The sequence below is a fragment of the Pezoporus occidentalis genome, unplaced genomic scaffold (genome assembly GCF_034315485.1).
Source record: "Pezoporus occidentalis ecotype Australia unplaced genomic scaffold, CSIRO_AGI_Poc_V1 ctg341, whole genome shotgun sequence".
Lineage (NCBI taxonomy): Eukaryota > Metazoa > Chordata > Aves > Psittaciformes > Psittacidae > Pezoporus > Pezoporus occidentalis.
Genome location: NW_026915387.1, coordinates 72,914 through 96,099, shown reverse-complemented (window position 1 = coordinate 96,099; position 23,186 = coordinate 72,914). Strand labels below are relative to the sequence as shown.

Below are 23,186 nucleotides of genomic sequence, written 5' to 3'. Positions count from 1 at the left end.
CATCCACACTAGCTCTTGTACAGGGTATCAGATACGTGCCTTTCAGTGCTGGGTTCAGATCGCAGTCGAAGTGCCGACTTTGAACCAGTGTATGAAAAATAAAGCAGAAACTCAAAAGGAAAAGGAAAGGAAAGGAAATCCCAGGTTTGGAGAGGAGAAGGAGGAGCTCTGGGAGCTGGGAATGCCGGCCCGCTCCGGAGCATGGCCTGGGCGCAGGCCCGGGTCACCTTTCATAGTGATGCCTTTTTATTTTGTTTCTGGAGGTGGGGTGGGATTTCCTAAAAAATAAAAGATATATATTAAAAAAACAAACAAAAAAAAGACAAAAAAAAAAAAAAAAAGGAAAAAAAAACGACAGAAAAAGCCATTCCTGAAGTTGGGGAGGGGACGTGGAGGGAAGCAAATCTGATCATTCCTCAGTGCTACCTGTTTCTGTCCTGTGTGGCTGTTCAGCTGTAGACAGCAGGAGAATAAAGTACACTGAGATAGTAGTGGAAACAAACCCGTGTCCGGCCTCTTTGTTTTGGGGGGGGCTTTCCCTTGGGCTTTGGGGTGGCTTTGGGGTTGATTTCAAGTGTCCTCAAAAGCAGCGCCTCTTCCCCTTGCCCCTGCTCCTGCTGCAGAGGGAGGGCAAAGCCTGGTTTAGGGCTGGTTTTGCTCACTGGGGGCTTTGATCGTAGAAGGAATCCATTGCAGCCCAGCCTGGGCATCGCTGCTGGGGTTTGGTAGCTCGGGTGCTTGTGTGGAGTCATGGGATGGGTTGGGTTGAAGGGACCTTAAAGCTCATCCAGTTCCATGGGCAGGGTGCTCCAAGCCCAACCTGGCCTTGGGCACTGCCAGGGATGGGGCAGCCCCAGCTTCTCTGAGCACCCTGTGCCAGCGCCTCAGCACCCAGGGTGAGACTTTGCATCCTGCCCTCTCTAACCCCATCTCTCAAAGCCCCCTTTAACCCCCCCCCTGCATCCGCAGCTCCAAACCCCTCCTTTATTAACTCCCGTTTATCCACCCATCAGTTGTCCGTAGCGGAGGAACCAGCGCTTCTCCACTCCTGCCTCCCCATGGCAAAGCCTTCATCCCACCCTGATGCACCAGCACCGCCTGCACCCACCGGATGCTAACACTTGGCAGGGCCCCCGTGCCGAAGGGATGGGGTGGGGTGGGGATGGGTTTATTTACCTTCGAAATGAATAAAAACTGAACCAAAACGCTTTATTTTTGTTACTGATGGAGGGGGGGGGGGGATTTATTTTTGCTGCTTCATCTTCCCAGCTCCCGCCGCGTCTCCCGCTGGCAGCAGCATCCTTTAGCTTGCGGAGACTGAGTGGGTGCGCGCTCAATGAGTGACGCTCGCCCGTTTCCTCTCGCTGAGGTGACAGCACTGTGTCATCTGCCATATGTGCCACCCGCTCCGGCACCCGGGGACAGCGCGGCCCTGCCCGCCCGTTGCTGGGATGCTGGGTTGGATTCGTGGAGCAGAACGGGATGAGGGTGAGGAGCATCCCCCCAGCCCTGCCCCCGGAGCGCTGTGTCCCTATGGGGAGAGGAGGGGAAAGAAAAGAAGACCCCATTTCCTGCAGCTTTGGGGAGGGGGAAAGGAAGCCACACAAGTTGATTTCTAGTCTCTAGAGGTGATGCTGTGGCCTCAGCGCCTTCCTGCAAGGGCTGCTGCAGCTCCCCGGTGCTGTCTGGCACTGCCGGCGCTTGCTGAATGCGAGCGGTTTCCTATGGTGGCAGCACAGGGTCGTCAGCGTGGCCTTGGGGCTCCAGAGCCAAGGGGAACCTTCCTGTAGCTCCTCTCCTGCGATGCTCCGTGTGTTGGCTACTTGGGAGCCCCGTTGTCCCAAAGGAGCATCCCGAAAGCATCACTCACATGTGCTCGCCTGGCAGGGATGTGGGGCTTTCCCTGCCCCAGCCGGAGCCCAGAGGAGCTGGGATCAGCACAGGTATAGAAGGGCTGTGCCATCAGGAACGGGCGCTGGCACAGGGATTTACAGAGCTTTCTGCTCTCTGCTTGCGGGATGCAGCTTTCCCTGCTCACGCTCCCCTGTATCCTCCTCCCCTTGCTGCTGTTGGGGAACCCGGGTGTGATGTGCAGGTCCTGGCCGATGCTTCCAGTCAAAGGGGAAACAAGCAGAGGTTCTCCCCATAGAGATGGAAGCGCTGCTGTGAACAACCACATCTGTGGGGAATGGAGCTCCGTGGTCCCACCTGGGACCCTGTTTGGCAGCAGGAAGCAATGGGTGAGTTCGGTGCTTGGCCTCATCTCGGAGGCAGCCGGAGCTGATGGGGCTGGAAGGGAAAACCTCAGCCCCAGTTAACGCTGCCCGGTGTCACCGGGGGGATTTTAAGTGTCCCCTGCCAAAGGGCTGAGTTCTGCACCGGTAATAACCCAATAAATCCTCTGCCATGAAGGCACTGAACAAAGGCTCAGGCAAAGTAAAGCCTTTGAGGGACCCAACAGGCTCCTTCCTTCCTCCAGAGCGTTAGTAAAGGAGGGTGACAAACGAGAGATGCTCCCTGAGGAAGATGAAGGTGATGTTTTGGGGTTCAATGGATGCTTTAGGACGGCTCAGGCCTCGTGTGAACCCAGGGAGCTTGCAGCCTCCAGGTAACACAGGCTATCCGAGGAGTCTCCTGCTTCCCTCTGCTCCCCATCAGTCCCCATCACAGGCACCGGATCAGCTGAGACCTCATTGCACTGGAAATGCATTAGAATAAAGAATTCCATTGTGGAGCAAGGGTGGGAATGTGGGAGAGAAATGCTTGGAAACACCAGGAAGCTTTAAGGTCCCTTCCAGCCCAAACCAGCCTGTGATTCTATGAAGCCTCAGGAGAAGAGCAGAGCATCCTGCGGGATGCCTGGGCTGAATCCTGCTCTGCTCATAGCTGCACTCCCGGATGCTGCACTGGCAATCGGGGTGCGATGGGGACCCCAAATGCCAGGACCAGGCTTATATGGGAGACAACCACAGGAGCTTGGATCACTGCTCCTGCTCCAGAGTCTTCCCCAGCCTCCCTCCTCTCCGCTGCCAACCCTGTGCCTGCAAGGCTCATCCCTCACACGCAGTCAATGCCTGCACCCTGTGCCCTGCGTGCAGCCCCTCGGGGGGGGCATCAGGCCCTGTCCCCCAGCGCGGCTCCTGCCTCGCGTTCCCAATTCCCTTGGAACCTGATGGAAGCCTTCATTTGCACCTCAAAGCACTCGCAGCAGATCCGCAGGGCGGGAGCTGGCACCGGGCTGCATCCGGAGCCGTGTTTGCAGCACATTCCAGCCCCGTGGCTCCTGCCCGGCTCCATGGGACTCCCTGGGGTCAATGGCGCCTTTCAGCCCAGCGCTGTGACCCCCCCAGGAGCTGTTTTCCTCTCCCGGCCCCTCGCTAAAGCCAACGGTGGCGATTCCCTGGCAAAACCTCCAATGGGAACGGCCCCGTGCTCGGCTGCCATCGGCCTCCCAAAGCCTCCAGCGCTGCATCTGGGCTCCACAGCCCCCAGATGTGAGCATCCCAAGGGTGGTACCCGGCAATGCCAGCCTTGGGGCTGGTGCCGAATCACTGCGGCGCTCCCTCGGAGCATCCCAGGCTCCATCCAAGTGATGATACAGCCATGCCAGGAACCCGGATCTAGGATGAGAGCTCCTCAGCTGGGCTCTTCCCTTCTTTTGGGTGCCCAAGTGGGAACCAGGGGCTGGGTGAAGCCGAGCTCAGTCTGATTTTGACACCTTTTCCATGAGCTGTCATGTGATGGAGGCACATGGCCGGGATGATTCCCACCGAGGGCTTCCATTGAGGAATGCTGGTGCAGTGCCATGGGTCTGTCCATGCAGGCCTGTGGGTGCCAGGATCTGTCCCCCCCCCCGGAGCACAGGGATTTGCCGGTAGAGCCCCCGGCATCAGCAGCGCTGGCGAAAGGAGAGCAGCTATTAATAACGCTGCGCAGCCACGGGAGAAAAATGGAATTCCATAATGGAAGCGGCTCCGAGAGAACAATCCAGGGAATAAAACGCTCCTGGAAAAGCGGGGGGGGGGGGGGGGGGGAAGGAGCCGAGCCCAGCCCCCACCGCGCATCCCTGCAGCTCGGCTCTGCCGTTGCCCCCCCCCCAGGCTCCGGACACAGCCCCGATGGGGGGGGGGGGTTGAAGGGGGGGGTGGCCCCGGTTGCAATGGGGGGGTCCGGGGTCCTCCCACCGGGGCAGGGAAGGGGGGGGGATGGCTCCGGGGGGGGCGGGGACGCTGGGAGCACCCCGGAGACCCGCGGTGACCCGGGAGGGGGAAACGGGGGGGGGGGGGGGGGGGGCGGCACCGGAGCGTTGGGGGGGGGAGGGGCTGGCGGCCGCCCGGTGCCCACGTGGTTTCTCGGTGTCTCCGGAGCGGAAGAAACGGCGGAACGGAAAGGAACGGGCGGCCGGGGCTGAGGCGGGGGCGAGACCGGCACCGAGACCGGCACCGAGACCCGCCGGGGCGGGGACCGAGCCGCATCCCGGCGGCCGCCGCCGCAGCATCATCGCATCGCATCGCATCGCCGGTGAGTGCGGGGCCTGGGCCGGGGCCGGCGGGGGGGAAACCGGGCCGGGGAACAGGACCGACACCGCCACACCTCGACCCGCCTCCCCCCGCCCCATCGCGCCCCCAGACCCATCGCCCATCAGGCTCCATCCCGGCTCCATCCCGGTTCCATCCCCGGCTCCATCCCTGCTCCATCCCTGGCTCCATCCCGGTTCCATCCCCCTCTCCATCCCGGTTCAATCTTCGGATTCATCCCAGTTCCGTCCCCGGCTCCATCCCGCCTCCATCCCTGGCTGCATCCCGGGCCCCTCCTGCACCTCCGGTCCTGGTCCCCGCCTGACGACCCCCGGGCTGGGCTCCGGAGCGGGTGCGCAGCCCCGGGCCGGGTCTCTCCGAGGCACCGGGGCCGCCGCAGGCCAAACCCCTCCCCTTTCCCCCGCCATCCGGTGCCCGGGACCCACGCCCGGGCTGACCCCCCCCCGGGCTGCCGGGGTCGGGCACCGCGGTCCCGGCCCCCTTTGCACGCCGCCCGTCTGCGCTCACTCGGGGCCATGGCGGTGGCATCGCACCTCCGATCCTACCCCCCCCAAGCAATGAGGAGGGGGCTTGGCCCGGTTCCGGGGCTGGAGCTCGGTCCTCACAGACCCCCAGAGTGCGGCTGTGTTGAGGACACGGTGCCGATCCCCCTAATGCCATCTGGGTGCCAACCACCCGCTGCCCGGCACAACCAGCGCCCATCACCGTTGCCTCCATCCCCCCCCCCCCCTTTTAAGCATCCCGGGGAGCTGCAGCCCCGTTTCCTCTCTCTTTCAAGGTATTTGTAGGCCTCGAGAAGGGAGCGACCGCTGGGACCGTGCAGGGAGCATCATCGCAGCCAGCGCGGTGCCGCGGGGACCGTCGCCGTTGCCCCTGGAGCCTCATGACGGAGCCGCCGCGCTCCGCTGCCCCTCTCCCTGCTCCCCGCTGACGCCTGGGACACGCGTGGCCGCGCCGCAGCCCTGCCCAGCCCGCACCGCTTCGCCCCGCACCCGGGGCCCGCTGCCAGGCACGGGTCATGGTGGGACACGGCGAGGGAGGGGGGAAACTGAGGCACGGGACCGGGCCAGGCTGTAGGTGCAGAGCTGCTGCCGGGCCCTGTGGGTAGGGAAGAAGGGAGGGGGTCCCGTCCCCAGCCAGCCCCCAAGCAGGGGTCTGGGTAGCCACGGACCCTACTCATGGGGTCTTGCAATGAGGGGTCCCCAAGGGCTTGGGGAAGCTCCTCTTGGCTGCCTCAGTTTCCCCAAGGGGGTGATGATGGTGCCCTCCCTGGGGTCCGCTTCGGTGTGGATTTAAGGCCCTCACAAGAGGGCACGGAGCCGGTGTCTCTGTTTCCTTGCCCCACTGGAGGCTCTGACTGCCCAGCACCGGCTGTAGGGCAATGGGGGGGATCTGTGTCCCCCTCTCCTGGGGCAGAGCAGGGCCGGGCTGTCCCCCCCCCCCCATCACCCTGCGGATGTCACCTCCCTCGCCCGGCTTTCTGCTATGAATTATTTGTGTGGTGACGGCTCCTGGCTGAGCCGGCGAGGCCGCGCCTGAGCAGCAGCCGCCGCGGTGCCCATGGGGGTGCCCATCAGCACAGGGGTCCGGTGCTGGGGCTCGCACTCATGGGGCCCATTTCCCCCATCAAACACCCAAGGAGCCACAGCGGAGCCGGTGGCAGCCGCTTTGCAGAGCCTCCAGCACCCCGGGACACATCCTGCAGGGTCTCATCCCCCCCCCCCCCCCGGGCACCATCCAGGATCCTCGGGCAGGGACGCATCCTGGCCATGGGCAGGATCGGGTCCCCAGTTCCAGCTCTGGAGCTGTGGGGGGAGGCTGGCGGGGCCTCCCGGTATATAGGGCACAGCAGAGGCTGCTGCCGCCGAGGCGTGGGAGCACGGGAAGCAGCTCGCGTGCGGGGCGCGGGGCGGGAGGAGCCGGCTCCCGGTGCTATTCCTGGTGCTTGCTCCCAAGGGGATGCGGGAAAGTCACCGCGTTCCCCCCCCCCCCGGTGCCAGGCTGGGGGTGCTCCCTGCCGCCCCGGCTCCCGCTTTTCCTGATGCTTCCTCCTGCAGGGGATGCCGGGATACAGCCCCCCCGATCCTTGTCCCATCCCCAGGGGATGCTGCGGGCTTGGAGCCGGTGCTGGTGGCTGCTTCCAGGCCCAACCTTCCTCCATCCCCCTTGGCCGATGGGAGAGGTTGAGCTCCTCGAGAGCCCCGCTCCATAGAACCATGGAATGGTTTGGGTTGGAAGGGACCTTAAAGCTCACCCAGCTCCAATCCCTGCCACGGGCAGGGACCCCTTCCACTGGAGCAGCTTGCTCCAAGCCCCTGTGTCCTTGAACACTGCCAGGGATGGGGCAGCCACAGCTTCTCTGGGCACCCTGTGCCAGCACCTCAGCACCCTCACAGGGAAGAGCTTCCTCCTTATATCCAACCGGAGCCATCGGCAGGACCCGGCTGGGCTCGAGCATCCGGTGTCCCCACAGCCCAGCCTTTCTCTGGGGGCTTTGTGCTGCTCCCATCCATACCCACCCCTGCCATGGGGTCACCAGCAGCCATCTCTCTGTCCACCCATCCCACCCCAGGCAGGACATGGACTCCATGTTCGAGGACGACATCAGCATCCTGACGCAGGACGCGCTGGGGCAGGACGAGGACTGGCTCGACAGCCCCAACACCGACCTCTCGGGCGAGATGTGCTCAGCCTCCCACTTCGCCCTCATCACCGCCTACGACGACATCAAGAACCGGCTGACGGGGCTGGAGAGGGAGAACTCCACGCTCAAGCGCCGGCTCAAGATGTACGAGGTCAAGGTGAGGGGCACGGGGGGCTCAGGGTGGGCTGGGGACCGGGGGGTCCCCGCTGATGCCCTGCCCCATGGCTGCAGTACCCGCTGATCGGGGAGTTCGGTGAGGAACACATCTTCTCCCTCTACGAGGCCAAGGAGACGTCGCTGCTCAAGAGCGAGAAGGCGTCGCTGCAGCAGCAGCTCAACCAGTTTCAGCACGAGGTGAATGGGGCTGGGGGACAAAGGGGGGGGGTCCCCGAGCTGCCCCCCAACCCATGGCTCCCCCTCTTTCTGCAGCTGCAGAAGAGCAAAGAGCGTGAGGAGCAGCTGGAGGAGATGATCCAGGCCTATGAGAAGCTGTGCGTGGAGAAGGCTGACCTGGAGACGGAGCTGGGAGAGATGGTGTGTGCTGGTGGGACACATCCCTGTCCCCTCCCCATGGCACCAGCTGGGCAGATCCCATAGGGATGCTGGTGGTGCCACCAGCAGGGCTCAGTGGGGTGCAGGGCTGGGGGGGGCTGTGGCTGCTCACCCCCATTATGGCCACATTGGGGGTTTAGTGATGCACTTTGCTTGGGTTTATTCATGTCCCTCCCCAGTCCCGCTCTGCCAAGGGATGCTCCCAGCCCCACTGTGGTGCCCCTGTTGTGGGCATCCCCAGCATCCTGCATCCCATCCAGCACCGGGGGGCTGGCCACATCCTAGGGACACACCACCCACCAGCTCCATGGGGACCCTGAGGGTGCAGTGCTGGGGGGGGGGGTTCATCCCTCTCCCCCTCCCCATGCAGCGGGCGCTGGTGGACACTCACCTGAGCCGCATCCGGAGCCTGGAGCAGCAGCTACGGCAGCGCGACGGCAGCACCTTCCCGGGGCTCAGCACCCCGATACCGGGACAGGAGGTGCCTTTCATCACCCTGCACCCCAACCCCAGCCTGACCCATGGTGAGACACCCCCCAGGACCCCCCGAGCCCCCCCCCAGGGCTCCGTGACGGTGCTGAGCAATGCCCTGCCCGCAGTGCTGGAGCGTGCCGGGGGCTGGCAGAGCCGGGGGCTGGAAGCTGAGCTGGAAGCAGCGCGCCAGGAGACCCAACGGGCCCAGCACCGTGAGGAGCATCTCAAGGCCGAGTGCGAGCGGCTGCAGGCGGAGCTGAAGCACCTGCAGGACACGAGGGAGCAGGTTCGGAGCAGGGATCGGTCGTGTGGGACCAACCCCCGGCCCTATGGATGTGGGTCCGGGTGCCAATGGGATGTCTGCTCTCCCCCCAGGACCAGTCAGAGCGGGACATGGCCTGGGTGAAGAAGGTGGGCGACGACCAGTAAGTATTGGGGTGAGAGCTGGGATGCAATAGGGGGGGTCCCCACCTCGGCAGGGAGGGTTTGGTGGCATTTAGGACTCTGCTTTACACCCAGGGTGTCCCGGAGGGGACAGGACCCCTGGGGGCTTCCCCATATTGAAGTGTTGCGGGGGGGGGGGGGGGATCCAGCACCCCAAAAGCACCCTCTGCACCTCGGGAGTTTGGGGTTGAACTGAGTGGCACCGGCTCGGTGCCTGTGCTGCTGCCTCCAGAGGGCACTGATGGCTTGCGGCTGCCGCAGAGCAGCCGTCACCGCACAGCACCGCTCCGTGCCACCCGTGCCATGCATCCATGGCTGCAGGACACCGCACCAGGAGCATGCCCGGGCTCCTCGGAGCCACCGACCCCTGCACCAGTCCCTTCTGGCATGCTCCTTTTTGCACTGGTAATGGGTGCGGAGCCATGGTGGTGCTGGGCATCCTTCCTCTCTGGTCCTCATGCCGCATCCTGGCCCCCTCCTCGCTGCATCCATGAGCTCCTGGAGCTCCATCGGGGCAAACCCCGATGCTGGGACAGGGACTGAACACCTCGGAACGGGGGGTTTGGGTAAAGATACCCCCAAACGCGGGGACGATTGATGTGGCAAGGCTGAACCAGGGCTGTTGCCCATGGCTGGACCCCCTAACTCTCCCCAGCAGCTCCGGTTCGGGGACATTCCCTGCCAGCAGCCGCCCATAACGTGTGCACCGAGGCGGCGTTCCCGTTATCCCGCTATGGGCCGGGATGCAGGAGCGGGACTTCACACCCTGGCAGCCCGTGTCGAGCTGTGGACAGATCCAAGCTGACGCGCGGGGCCGGGGCTGGGTGTTTTGGGGTCTGTGCAGGGGGTGTCCGGTCCCCCCCCTCCTTTTTCCCTACGTCTCGGATGCTGTCGCCGTTTCTTGTCTTCCCCCGGGGCTCAGGGCGCTGCGGGCGCCGACGCATCCGCGCTGCAGCCCCGTCTGTGCCGCACACCCCACGGGTGTCCCCCGTTCCCCCTCTGCTCGTTTCTCCCCTTCATTCACTTTGTTTCCCAGCCGGGAACGCTGGGCTCTCCCACACTCCCTCATCCCATGCTCCCCATCCCACCCCATCGGCCGCCCCCACCAGCAGCTAAAACTCCCAACGCGCCCCTTAACACCTCCCAAACCCACCTCGCTTTTCAGCCTCCCTTCCCCACCTCAGTGTGGGGAAACTGAGGCACGGAGAGCCCCGTGCCCCGCACCCCTAAGCCGGGGGGCACCTTCCCTCCTCCCCGGGCACTGCCTTTCCCTCCGCAGCCTGGTGTTTTCTTGTAAATACGGCTCCTTTTTGTAACCCGCTCCTCCTCACCGCTTCTTTTTTGGGTGTGAAAAACGCTTTATCGGCGCTTTCCATCTCCGGGTGACTTTTCTGGGTGCCTTTTGCTGAATTACTCAGCGCGCCGAGCGGGGCGGGGGTCCCTCAGCCCCTCTTTTTGGGGTTGTTTTGTTTTTTTTTTTTCCATAGTTTTGCACTTTTTTTTTGGGGGGGGGGGTGTGTTTTTGAGGTGCTGCAGCACCAGGGGATGCTTTGCAGGATGGAGCCCCAGGTTACTGATACCCAGGGGGATGCAGTGCTGAGTGCTGGGGGTGATGGGTGCAGGCGGGTCGGACCCATACCCTCATCCCCGTTCCTGACACCGGTTTGGTGGGGTTTTATGGGGTTTAATGATGCTGGTGCTTTTGCCAAAGGTGCCACGGTGCTCAGCATCTCCTTTGCCAATGGTGCTGAGCTGAGACATCCCCATCCCCTGCTCCCCAGCCCTAAAGGGGGGGGTGCCAAGCAGCTGCTAGGGTCATGCCAGGGCCCCCCCAGCTCCTTGGTAGCACCTACATCTGCCGTTCCTGCTTGTATTCCAGGCTTCCCCCACCTCTTATTTACCAGGCAGGACTCTCTTGAGGTCACCCCCAAGTTCTTCTCCCCCTTCCTGGTGCTTTGGGGGGGGGGGAGCACAATTGCACCCCAGTGCCCCGCTTATCCTCAGCCCCCCACTTTGGTGGTCCCAGCCATCTCTGGCTGGGTGATAAGGCGGGGGGGGATACATGGCTGTGGTGCCATGGACCCCGGTGGTCCCATGGGATCCAGCCGTTCCCACTGGTGCAACGATGCTCGATGCTCGTTCCGGTGGCTCTTTTGTTCTCACGGCTTATCTGCACTTGCGTATCAAACCCGCAGTTTGCCTTGAAACAGCGCCTTTGGGGGGGGGGACACGAACGACACCGAGAACCCCCCCAAGCTCCCCTTTGCTGGCTTGAAACCACCCAAAACCCCTCGTGGACCCCCTTGGCTAGGGGGGGGTTATGGGACAGGTCCCTGCTTTTGGAGGGTGAGGGGCTGGGGGGGGTGCTCACACCAACACACCCCCCCCCCCCGAGCATCTCTTACTCCTCCACCCCAGCACTGCGGTTTTGGTGCTTCCTCCCTGCGCCTCAGCATGGAGGGGAGCTGGGGGGGGGACACAAACCCAACCGTGGGGCTGGGGGAGATGGGACCCCCCCCGTGCTGTGGGGAGCAGCCACAGCCTCTGCAGCAGGGCCCTGGCTCAGAGCCCGGTGCCTACGATGGGCGGCAGGGGGGAAACTGAGGCACGAGAGGTGGGAGCCGGCAGAGGTGCTGGTTGGGGGGGGGGGTCTGGGGTCAGTGGGGACCCGGCTCAGGACACAGCTCCCTCGTTCCCCTTTGCTTTTGGTTTTCTTCCTTTCTCTGGGTCTGTTTTCTCTTTCTCTCTTTTTTTTTTTCTTTTTTCTTCTATTTCTCTCCTTTTTTTCTTCTTTTTCCTTTTCCTTTTTTCTTTTCTATAATTATTTTTCTTTTTTCTTCTTACTTTTTCCTTTTCCTTTATCTTTTTATTTTTGTTATCTTTTTTCTCCTTTTTTGTCTCCATTTTTCTTTTTTTCTTCTTTTTTCTTCTTTCTCTTTTGCTTCTTTTTTTCTTTCTCTTTTTTTCTTTTCTATAACTATTTTTCTTCTTTCTTCTTATTTCTTTTTCTTTTTATCTTTTCAATTTATTTTCTTTTTTCTCCTTTTTTCTACATTTTTTTTCTTTTTTCTGTTTTGCTCCTTTTTTTTTCTTTTTTCCCCTTATTTTCTGACTGATTTTATTTCCATTTCCTTTTTCTTCTTTCCCTTTTCTTCTTTTTCTAATTTTTCTTCTTTTCTTTTTCCTCTTCCCCCCCCCAAAGTGCGATGCCGGGGGGGGGGGGGGGGCAGGGGTAGACCTGTCAGCTGCTGTTACAAGCAGCATCTCCCGGGTCCGGGGGGTGTCACAACAGCTCAGTTCTCCCCTCGGTGCGGATGCTCTGAGCCCCCCCGGCCCGCGGGGCCTTCGCATCACCGCAGAGAACGCGGCTTTGAGAAGTGACACCCAACTTGGGGAAGGATTTAATGCCTCTGTCAGGGCCCCCGCGAGCGGCACGGGGAAGGTGGGGGGGGGCCCGGCTCCCACGTCCCTCCGGTTGCACTCGATGCACGGCCACAGCTTTCCCCTTCTGAGGGACAAACCCGAACGTGGGTTCCGGGTGCCCCCCACCACCACCATGGGGAGCCAGGGGCTGCTTCGCCCTCAGTGATGCTTCGTCCTCGCCGCAGGGTGAACCTGGCGCTGGCCTACACGGAGCTGACGGAGGAGCTGTGCCGCCTGCGGAACCTCAGCTCCCTGCAGAGCCAGATCCTCCGTGCCCTGCTGCAGGAGAAGAGCCTCAATGGTGGTAAGGGGGGGGGGGGGGGAGACACTGGGGGCTGGACCCCATAGCCAAGCAGGGCTGGGGGGGGGGGGCAAATAATGGGGAGACCATGCTGGATGCCCTTGTCATCAGGCTGGTGATGAGCTCTTGCATGTGTTCATCCTGGGGAGCAGCCCTCCCTGGACCGTCCCTCCCCAAGAGCATCCATCTCCGAGACCATCCGAGCAACCTGGTCTTGTTGAACGTGTTCCTGGCTCATTGCAGGTGGGGGGGGGTCGGACTTGATGAGCTTTGAAGGTCCCTTCCAACGCAAGCTATTTTATTAGCATTGGATATTGGGAATAATTCCTTCCCCAAAGGGTGCTCAGGCATTGGAACAGGCTGCTCAGGGCAGGGCTGGAGTCACCATCCCTGCAAGCGTTCACACACCGTGCAGACGAGGCCCTCAGTGCCATGGGTTAGTGGTGGCCTTGGCAGTGCTGGTTGGACTGGATGAGCTTAAAGGGCTTTTCCAACCTGGTTGATCCCATGATTCTATCCCTGGGACCATCCACCCCACGGAGCAGCCCTCCCGCCGGGGGTCCCCACGGCCACATCCCCTATCCATCCATCCCGAATGCGCATGGGGGACATGGGACGCTTTCCTCGCCTCCATCCTGACACGGGGCTGTTTTCTCTGCTCTCCCCTCCCTCCCTGCAGGCCAGCGTCACTCCCCGCTATCCCAGTGCCATTCCCCAGCCCCACAGCGCCGCTCGCCCGCCCCTCAGTGCCCCTCGCCCGCCCCTCCGGGGCTCCCTCCCGCACCCCAGTGCCAATCCCCCGCACGGCAGCGGCGCTCGCCGGGTCCCCCCAGCCAGTCCCCGGCCCAGCAGCGCCGCTCGCCAGCCCCCGGCCCCTGCCAGTCCCCTGCTCAGCAGCGCCGGTCCCCGGTGCCCCCGTCCAGCCAATCCCCTGCCCAGCAGCGCCGGTCCCCGGTGCCGCCACCGTGCCCATCACCGGCTTCAGCATCACCGCACCGCCTGCCCGGAGACAGGATGGAGCTGGGCTACGCCAAACCCTCCAGCCGGCACATCAAGGCCGGCTTCCAGGGCCGCCGGAGCTACTCGGAGGTGAGCAACGTGGCTCTGTACCAGCAGAGCCGCTCGCTCTGGCTCCAGCCCGAAGCCTCGACGCTCCCCAAGCACCGACCCTATGGCGAGGTGTACTTGGGGGGTGCCGGGGCCCCCCTGAGCGCCCATGAGCCCTTCGAGGAGCACGTCCGCTTCGAGAAGCAGTCATCGGATGAGGAGGATTGGGCGCTCCCAAGCCCGCCCAGCCCCGAGGCCGGGGCCATTCGCTGCGCATCCTTCTGTGCCGGCTTCCCCAGCCCCGATGCCGACGCCGCGCACCGGACGGCTGCTGCCTACGCCCGGGCAGAGCACGCTCAGTCCTGGCCCTCCATTAACGTAAGTGGGGACCCCCAGCACCCCGGGATGACGTGGTGGGGGCAAAGGAACCCCATTGATGTGCAGGCAGGGTGGTTGCTGCATGGAGCGCAGCAGCGGGTGTTGGAGAGGAGCTGGGGGGATATGGAAGCAGTGGCAGAAACCAACCATATCCTGGGCTGCATCTAAAGGAGCATAACCAGGGGGTCCAGGGAGGTGATCCTGCCCCCTCTGCTCTCGTGAGACCTCACTGTGTGCAGTTCTGGGGTCCTCAACATCAGGACTTGGAGCTGTTGGAGCAAGGCCAGAAGAGGCCACGAGGATGAGCAGGGGCTGGAGCAGCTCCTGTATGGAGCCAGGCTGAGAACATTGGGGCTGTTCAGCCTGGGGAAGAGAAGCTGTGTGGAGACCTCAGAGCAGCTTCCAGTGTCTGAAGGGGGCTATAGCAATGCTGGGGAGGGGCTCTTCATTAGGGACTGCAGTGACAGGACAAGGGGTGATGGGTTCAAACTGAAACAGGGCAAGTTCAGCCTGGAGATAAGGAGGAAGTTCTTTACTGTGAGGGTGCTGAGGCGCTGGCACAGGGTGCCCAGGGAAGCTGTGGCTGCCCCATCCCTGGCAGTGTTCAAGGCCAGGTTGGACACAGGGGCTTGGAGCAAGCTGCTCTATGGAAGGGGTCCCTGTCCGTGGCAGGGGTTGGAGCTGGATGAGCTTTAAGCTCCCTTCCACCCCAACCCAATCTAACCCCATGGGGAGCAGGCCGTGCTCAACACCTCGCTCTGCCCCACAGCTGCTGCTGGAGACGGTGGACTCGGAGGTGCGGAGCTGCCCGCTGTGCCAGCTCACCTTCCCCATCGGCTACCCGGACGATGCCCTGGTGAAGCACATCGACTCGCACCTCGAGAACAGCAAGATCTGAGCCTTCCCCCCCCAGCCCCTGCTCCCCGACCTTTGGATGCTGCATGAAAACACACGAGGAGCGACACGGCTCCCCAAATACCTCCAAGTCTTCAGTAGCTACACAAAGACTGAGACCCCCCCAACCCCGGAGCCCACCCGCCCTCCATAGTGGGGGGGCTCCTTTGCTCCCTCCTCGCCCCATCCCTGCATCCACGCCGGGTCCGGATGCTCGAGTCGGGGCAGCAGGATAACGCCATCCCGAGGGGACCCGACTGCATCCTTGGGTGTCATCTGCACCCTTGGGTGCTGCTGCTTGATCTCAGGGAGGATTCGAGGGGCCAGGTCCTGGATCTGGCCCCCAGGAAGCAGGTGAAGGGCTGTCCTTTCCCCGGGTCAAAGTTGGGTTTGGGGGGCACGAGGTGGGGGGCAGCTGCTTTTTCTTGGTCCCCCTCACCTCATCTCACTGGTTCAAGCATCTTTCCCATTAAAAGCCCCCCCTCCCTCCCCATTTCTCCCCACAATGATGCTGAGAATCAAGCCCCAAGGTGCAGTATGGACCCCCCCACCACCACTGCACTGGGCTCTGGGGGCTCTCCCTGACCGTGACACCCCCCAGTGTGGGGACCACGCACCCCCCACCCCACCAGCCCCCCCGCTTTAGCCCAGGGGTGCTGCTGACCCTAAGTCCCCCCCACCCCGTCCCCCCTTATCCCCCCACGTTCAATCTACCTCAAAGCTGCCGGGACTGGGGGGGTCCACAGCGCCATCCCCCCCAGCCGAGCTGCTCCACGCTGCATGTCCCCCCCTACCCATACCCTCCCCATGCACCACTGGGGTCTCGGCTGGGTGCAGCCCCCCTCCACTGCACCGGGATCCCTGGGGAAAGGGACCCACGTCCCCAGTGCCACCAACTCCAATAAACCCTTTCCAGTGCCCAAAATGCCATGGAGGGGCTGAAGCTGTCTCCTCTCTTTGGGTCCCATGGGGCAGAATGGGGGGGGCTGAGGTATGGGTGCCACTCAACAATGGGGATAGGGTGAGGGACAGGTGCCAGGATGGTGGCATTGGGGCTATTGGGCTTCACGCCTCCATCACCTGCTTGCACCAACGTCATTAGGGCCGATGCTTCTCCTAAAGGTGCAAAGGCGGGGGGCACCCCACAGGGCTCGGGGTCCAGGTAGGGGTGATGGCTGGGATGGGATCATCCTGGTTAGCCTGTGGGAAGGGTCTGTCCTATGCACAGGGAAGCCCTATCCCTCATCCTGTGGGTACCACTGCACCATCAGCACTGCTGGATCCACTCCTTTGTGTTATTGTAGGGTCTAGAGCATCCCGGCCTGTGCCTGAGGTTCGGGGGGTGGGGGGGTGTGGGGTGGGGGGGTGTTCCTGGCTGGTTTTGCACCCATTGGGGATGCGGGTGCAATGAGACTCCCTTAAACTCAGCTGCTGATGGGAAACCGCAGCTCCCTGCCCCTGGCTCTGGTAGGGAGCATCCATGTGATGAGTTGTGACCGTTCTCCAGCCCCTCTGCCCCTGGGGGGAGGCTGCAGAGGGTGTCAGGCGCTCGGTCCCTGCTCCCTGAGCTGGGTGCAGGCTCGGTTCCCAGCTCGCTGCAGCACGGTGCCTGCAGGGCGATGGTGTGAAGGAGATACAGGCCCCGCGCTGGCAGCGAGGCAGCGGCGCAGCGATGCGACCGGCGTTATCACACCCTCATCTCTGCATCTGACAGGGGCCGGGGGCAGGAAAAGCAGCCCCTACCCAGGGCTGAGCCAGAGCTGGGCACCGGGTACCAGGCAGAGATGGGGAGGAGATGGGGGGGGGGGGATACGGTGATGCTCATGCAGCAAAGGGTCCTATGCTGGAGGGGCCTTATCCATCCCCAGGGTGGTGTTGAGGGTGGATTCATCAGTTTGGACTGGGAATGCACTGGGTTGGAGCAGAGGGGGGCCGGTGGTGGGAAGGGGGTGTCTGCACCCCCAAATTCTCCATCACTCCCCAGCTCCTTGCTCTTGTGCTTTGAAGCCACGTGGTGGGAGTCAAGCGTTGGTGCCGTTACTCATCCACCCCCGACCCGGAGCCGCTTTCCTCCGGGGGTGGCTGCCGCTGAGTCAGGAGGATGCCGGGCTCCCCCCCAAAGGCGTGGGGACCCCCCTGACACCCCCTCCAAACCCATCGGCCCCCATCTGCAGCTTCTGAGCCATGTGGGAGGAACCAGGCGGCTCCAGGACACGCATCCCCCAAGGCAGATGCGTCCCCATGCCCAGTGTTTGTGATGCTCGGTGAGTTTTGGGGTGCCTCCACCCCGGGGTTGGGCTGTTCACCTCCTGGAGGGGCTGCCCTGCTCCTGCTGCCCATTGTGTGTGGGGCCAGGGAAGGCGAAGGGCTGGATGCGACCCCGGGTGCCCATGCTCCTGGTGGGCACAAGGCTCAGTGGGGCTGAGTACCTCGGTATGCCCCATGAGCAGGATAAGGGTGCATCACTCCCCGCGTTGCAGCCTTCAATCCATCACCCCATGGGGGTCACCCCACCTTCACCCCGTTCTGCATGGGGAAACCCTGACCCATCCCCACCAGCACCCCCGTGCCTCTGTTGCCCTCTCCCACCCCACTGCAGCCCCACTGCCCGGGGATGGGGGGACGGGTGGGGGGGATGTATGAGCGGCCCCGTTTCCTCCGACCCCCCCCCCCCCCACCTCCCCCGGTGCTGCCGCCTCCTCGGCGCTCGCAGGAGGGAGCTCAAACCGCAGAGCTCGGCTGTGGTTTTGGTCTCCCTCTCACCACCTCCCCACACCCCCCACAACCCCCCCCCAGGGGTGACAGAGCCTTCACTGGGGCACCCTCCCGGGGCTGAACTGGGGGCTCCTGGGGGGGGGGGCTGATGCTAGGAGCATCCCCCTCTATGCCACAGGCACCGCAAACCCCAACACGGTTGTGGGGACCGGGATGGTGGCAATGACCATGCCTCGGGGTCTGGTGTGGGGGTCCCGTTGGCACCAGGGGGTGGGAGGACCCACGTCGGGGTGCAGGGCTCTCGGGGGATGGGGGGGGGGGGGTTGTCACGCATCCGGCTGCACCCATCGGGTCCCCGGTGTGACCTGGGATGAGCCAGACCCACCTCAGCCACAGCAGGGCTGGGATGTGGGGACCCTCCTGCAGTGGCCAGGGATGGGGTCCGTCTCCTCCGGCCTGTCCAAGGGCAGCGGGAGCATCCCTGTGGGGATTGTGCCCGGAAACACCAGGGATGGCTCAGGGCATTGCCCCCCAGAGCCCCCCTCCCATGGGGGCCACGCTGCAGCTCCGTGTCCCTGTCCCCATCCCCTCATGAGGGTCGCACCTCAGCGTTTCCTCCACAGCAGCTTCCTTTGTTTTATTTGACTTCTCCCACCAAAAAAAAACCCTTATTTTGAGGTGGGTGAAAAGTCGCTTTTTTTCCTGAACACTTTCAGTTTTGGGGCTTGTTTTCTTTTCTCGGCATTTCTATCATTTAGGGGGAAAATGAACCAGTTCTCGCTTGCTCCTGCAGCACCGGAGAGGGGATGAGGATCAGGGATGCTGCTTCCCTATTGCCGGGTGTTCGGGGTCAGCTCCAAGCAGGGAGGACAGCGTCCTGATGTCCCTGGCTGCCTGCGTTATGAAGGCGATTCTCTGATGTCCAGTGAGGGTTGTGCTCATGTCTTGCCCTGGGTGCTTCTTGCTCCTCCTGACTTTGCCCCCCGAAGGGCATCACCTGCCCCCAGAAGCTGATTCCCCCCTCCCCATCCTCCCCAAACCAGGCTGGGAACATCCCTGCGGCTCCAGGCGGGATCCAGAGGACCCCATGGGGGCAGCAGCAGCTCAGCCCCGTGTCCCCTCCGTCGGGGTTTATAGGAAACGGCTCTGCGAGGAAGCGCCCGGCGCTCCTGCCCGGGGTGAGCGTTTCTTTCCAGCCGTGGGTGCCAAAAGGCCCCCTCTCTGCCGCGGATCCGGTGTGAGTCAAAGCCGGAGCCCTGGGGTTTAACCACAAGCCCCAGAGCTGCCGTGTCATGGGGCAGCATCGCCAGAGGCGTTTATAAGAAACGGAGGGGCTGCCCGGGAGGGGGAAGGGACCCTGGGTGGCACCGGGGCTTTGTCCCCACCCTGGGGTGAAGCCCTTTGGTGACTGCAGCGGTGGCCACAGGGCCAAGCTCTTGGCTGCTGCGAAGGACCCGGGGCTGCTGCGCTTCAGCTTCTCAGCTCGGCCCCTTCCCAGGGGTGCCCCATGCCCGCATCGCCCCGAGGTGCCCACATCACCCCAGGGTGCTCGCATCACCCTGAGTACCTGCATCCAGGGATGTGCCTGGATGAAGCCTTCATCCGGTGTCACTCTTGGGTGCCTGCATCCACGCTGGGTACCCAGTGCCAGCATCGCCCTGGTTGCCCGCATCACCCCTGGGTGCCTGCATAACCCTGGGGTGCCTGCATCACCCTGAGGTGCCCGCATCCTCAGGAGGTTCTGGTCCCTGCACTGCCCTGGGATGCCCACATCACCCCTGAGTGCCTGTGTCCAGGCTGGGTACCCAGTGCCAGCATCACTCTTTGTACCCACATCACTGCATCCACCTGAAGCTCTGGTCCCTGCATCACCCTGTGGCACCCCATGGCCCAGGGCTGTCACTCTGCTGTCAGCCCCAACTCTGGCTGTGCACCGCTGGTCCCTGCCCCACAGGGGTGCTGGCCACTGCCCGACCTCTCTCAGATGCTCTTCCTGGAGGTTTTCACACGTGCCTCACCCTCCCCAGCGCCGGCTCCCCACAGCCTTGCAGGGGAGTTGGTGGTACCCGTGGTCCTCACGGACCTCCTGCCTTTTACCCCCGGGGATGTGCCCTTCCCACCCAGGCAGGATGCGGCAAGTCCCCTCCTGGCCAAGCCATCATCCGTGTGATGGGATCAGCTCTTTAGCATCCATCCGTGTTCCCAGCCAGCAAGGGGAGGGGAGGAAGGAGGGGGGGGGAACCACACATAACAACACGCACGGCCCCGGCTGCCATGTGCCCAGCGCCATCACAGATGCTGCAGAGAGACAAGTGCCACCGGCCCCCCCGGGGACACGCCAGCGCCGCGCGTGGGACCCGCCGTCTCGCTGCGGGGAGGTGACGGAGCCAACGCGCCCTGACATGGGTCTCGCGTCCCCGTCCCCCCCCCCCGTCCCTCCCCGCCGCGGTCAGAGCCTCGCCAGTGCTGCCGGGGGGGGACTTCTCGGCTGTCACAACCCATCTGCATCGGGGGCAGCGTGTGCCGGCGCCGTAAGTGGGGTTAAACTTGGGGTCACCCCGATCGAGCATCCAAGGGGCTTGTGAAACACAGACCCCAAATCCCCCTGTGCCTGTGCCCTGACCAATCCCCTGTCCCCAGTTGCCACCGGGGTGGTGATGCTCTGCGATGGGGATGCACCCAAAGAGGGGATGGAAATGGTCCCCCTGGTTGCTGTGTGGCTCTTGGGGACAGCACAGTGGTGGCCAACCATGGTGGTGGCCCCGTTGGCAGACGCGTCCCCTGGGGACCTGCTGCTGGGGACATTGTGGGGCTGTGACAGCCACGACCCGCTGGTGGCCCCATTGAAATCCAGCACCCAGCGGGCACCCGGGGGCCATGGACACCCTGAACTCCCCGTGACCCACCGGGACAGCGCGAGGCCACCGCGGGCACCGGGGCCACCACCAGCCCCATAGCCCTGCGCCATGGGGAAACCTTGGGGTCCCCTAAACCCCTCCACAAGACCCCGGGGGTGTCTGCGGGGACCAATGTGGCCATCAGGCTGATGCTGAGCTGGGCTTCGGACAGGCGGGATGTGGGGCTGGGGTCCCGGCACTGATGGAGCATCCCATCCCCTCCCACTTCCATCCCACCCCACTTTCGGCTCCCTCCGCGCCGGCTGGACCCACAGGCGGCTCCTTTTACCCGGCGGCTGAAACGCACCCGGCTCCGGCTCCTTCCCCATGACCTATTTTTAACATCCGATTGGAATCTTTTCCCTCTCTTCCCGGGTGCCACCGCGGTGTCAGCCCCGCGTCACATCCATTAACGCGTGCGGGCCGTCATTTGTCACTTTGCATCTCCCAAAGGGCCCTCACCCCTGGGCACACGTCGGGACCGGGGTCCCCATCGCGGGATGGGCTCGGGGGATGCTCCTCAGCACCCGTGGTTCGGGGCGTCCGGTGGAGGCGCAGCACCCGGTGCTGCCGCCCACTTGAGTGCGGTGCCGGGGCTGGGTAGGAGGGTCCCCGGTGGGGGCCGGGACACCTGAGTATGGCCCCCCCCCCCCCTCCCGGGCTCCAGCAGCCGGTGCCGACACCTCCACTTCCGTCGGCAGGGCCCCCACGGGTATTTTTAGCTCCCGGCTCTGCCGTTTGGCACGCGGTGAGTGCCCGGCCCCAGCGCTGTGCCCCGGGCAGGATCGGACCGTCCGGAGCTGCGTTGGACCCTGCGGGACCCAATGGCGCAGGGTGGGACAGGATGAGACCCTATGGGGGACGATCAGCCCCTACATAGGATGGGACACTGAAGAGTTGGATGGGACTCAACGAGGCAGGATGTGGACCTTGCAGCACCGGGTGGGTGCCTATAGAGCAGGATTGGACCTGGAAAGCAGGGCTAAACTCAGTGGGGCAGGATGAGTCCTCGTGGGGGAAGATAGGACCCAGAGGGGGAGGATTGGACCCTATAGGGGACAATCAGCCTTTACGTATCAGGATGGGACCATTCGCACTAGAATGTGTCCGTGAGCAGTAGGATGGGGCTCAACAAAGCAGGGTAAGACCAAACCTGGCAGGACAGGATCCTGCAGCACAGGATTGGAACCTGTAGAGCAGGGTTGGACCCTAGGAAAACAGGGCTAAATTCTGTGGGGCAGGATGAGACCCTGTGGGGGAAGATGGGACCCTGCAGGGCAGGATTGGACCCTATGGGTTAAGGTCCTACGTGACAGAACCTTCCAGACCTGACTGTGATTCTGTAGGATAGGATAGGACCTAAAGAGGGAGGATTGGACCCTGTGGGGCAGGATCAGGCATCACCATCTCTTGGGCTGGGTGCGACCATCCCCAGCCTCATCCCAGAAGGGTCCGGCCCCCCCCATGACCCCAAGTCACCCGCACCAGGGCGGGTGATCCCGCACACGCCTGCGCCCGCCGGGATCACGCGTTGTCAGAAGCTGTAGCCCGTATCTCACCCATTGTCCCTGTGTTCCCCCCCCCCTCCCCAGCCCCGCACATCACTCCCCGGCCTTCGCCTCCCGCTGATGAAGAGGAAGGGCCGGGGGGCCCCGAGCCCCGTGTGCCCCCGTCACGCTAAGCCGGCCAGACAGGGGCTGCAGCCCCCCGGCTGTCCCCAGGGAGCCCCGGCTCTGCACCGGGGATCTGCCTCCCGCTGAAGCAAATCGCGTCCTACAGCAGCGGGGGGCGACACGGACCCCCCCCCCCCCCCGGCCCGGCGGGTGATGGAGAGGGGGGGTTGCTTCACACGGCCTCATGGACACCCCCCTGTGCTGCACGGGCACATGGTGGGTATCTGTGTGCAATGAGCATCCTTTGCCTGCCTGTGCACACGCGTGTTCCCTTGCACACCCATGTTCCCGTGCACGCTCATGCACGCATCCTCGCATGCCTGTGCACACCCCCCCCCCTTACACAGCCTTGCACACACACCCGGCCTTTTGCACGCTCACACCAACCCCATCGATGCTCCCTGGAGCTTCTGCCCCATGGACGGTGGCACTGTGGACACGGTGTCACCCGCACACGATGTCACCCGCACACGGTGTCACCCGCACACGGTGTCACCCGCACACGGTGACACCCGCACACGGTGACACCCGCACAGGGACGCTGCGGGCTGGGCACACCCCACATCCCACACGGGCTCCCACGCTGGGGTGCGAAAGAGGAGGAGGAGGGACCGGAGCCGCGCTGCGGTTCAGTGTCCCTAAGAGCCGGGGCTTTGAGCGGGACCCCAACAGGGATGGGGTGTTGGGGGCTCTCTGGGGTGAACCCCCCTTATGTTACACACACCACCCCCTTCCATCACGGCGCTGGGGACACGGGGCTGTCGCACGGGGCGCGGCACCAGTCGGGTTTTGGATGGCAGCGGCTGGAACGATGTTAATGACTTTTCTTCCTGTTGCTCTCCTTTTACACCGAGGGCAGCTCCGTAACCAGAGCCGCTTCCTTCCCCGAGATTAAGGAGCCGTCTGCTCAGTGTGCCCCCCCCTCCCTGCTTGCTGGCATCCCCCCCTCCCCGGAGCTGCCACCGCCGTGTCACCCCTGGCTGGCCCTGGCAGCGTTGCTGAAGGAGCAGCACCCATGGGTGCAGGGTGAGGAACCTCCCGGCGCTGGTCAGGATCCATCTCACCAGGGTGGTGGTTTGAGGCTGCTCAGGGGAAGCCCCACGGTGGGACGAACTCCGTGCCCCCCCCTCCTCCTTCCCACGGGACACCCCCTTCCATGGGGTTTCCCCCAAGTGGCTGGGGTGGAGCGTGGTGCTTTGGGGCAGG

General features: G+C 63.5%; 1 protein-coding gene across 3 annotated transcripts; it reads left to right on the top strand.

Moving 5' to 3' along the window:
• The first annotated feature begins 5,332 nt into the window (after positions 1-5,332).
• On the top strand, positions 5,333-15,625 carry TBKBP1 (TBK1 binding protein 1). 3 transcript variants are annotated; one of them, XM_062629757.1, is made up of 10 exons: positions 5,335-5,547; positions 7,111-7,339; positions 7,465-7,536; positions 7,612-7,716; positions 8,105-8,258; positions 8,334-8,494; positions 8,584-8,633; positions 12,261-12,379; positions 13,056-13,801; positions 14,571-15,625. In XM_062629757.1, the coding sequence occupies exons 2-10, from the start codon at positions 7,118-7,120 to the stop codon at positions 14,697-14,699; spliced, it is 1,758 nt and encodes a 585-aa protein (XP_062485741.1). In that variant the 5' UTR covers positions 5,335-5,547; positions 7,111-7,117; the 3' UTR covers positions 14,700-15,625. The 3 variants fall into 3 exon arrangements, with proteins under 3 accessions (XP_062485738.1, XP_062485741.1, XP_062485740.1); XM_062629756.1 differs by having other exon boundaries at positions 5,338-5,547; positions 7,414-7,536; XM_062629754.1 differs by having other exon boundaries at positions 5,333-5,547; positions 7,414-7,536; positions 8,105-8,494.
• Positions 15,626-23,186: the final 7,561 nt, after the last annotated feature.

Bases quoted from the DNA above. Each gene is read 5' to 3' on its own strand.
- TBKBP1 (XM_062629754.1), top strand. From the start codon at position 7,118: ATGGACTCCATGTTCGAGGACGACATCAGCATCCTGACGCAGGACGCG. The intron at 7,340-7,413 runs GTGAGGGGCACG...CCATGGCTGCAG, and splicing joins TCAAGATGTACGAGGTCAAG to TACCCGCTGATCGGGGAGTT. The intron at 7,537-7,611 runs GTGAATGGGGCT...CTCTTTCTGCAG, and splicing joins TCAACCAGTTTCAGCACGAG to CTGCAGAAGAGCAAAGAGCG.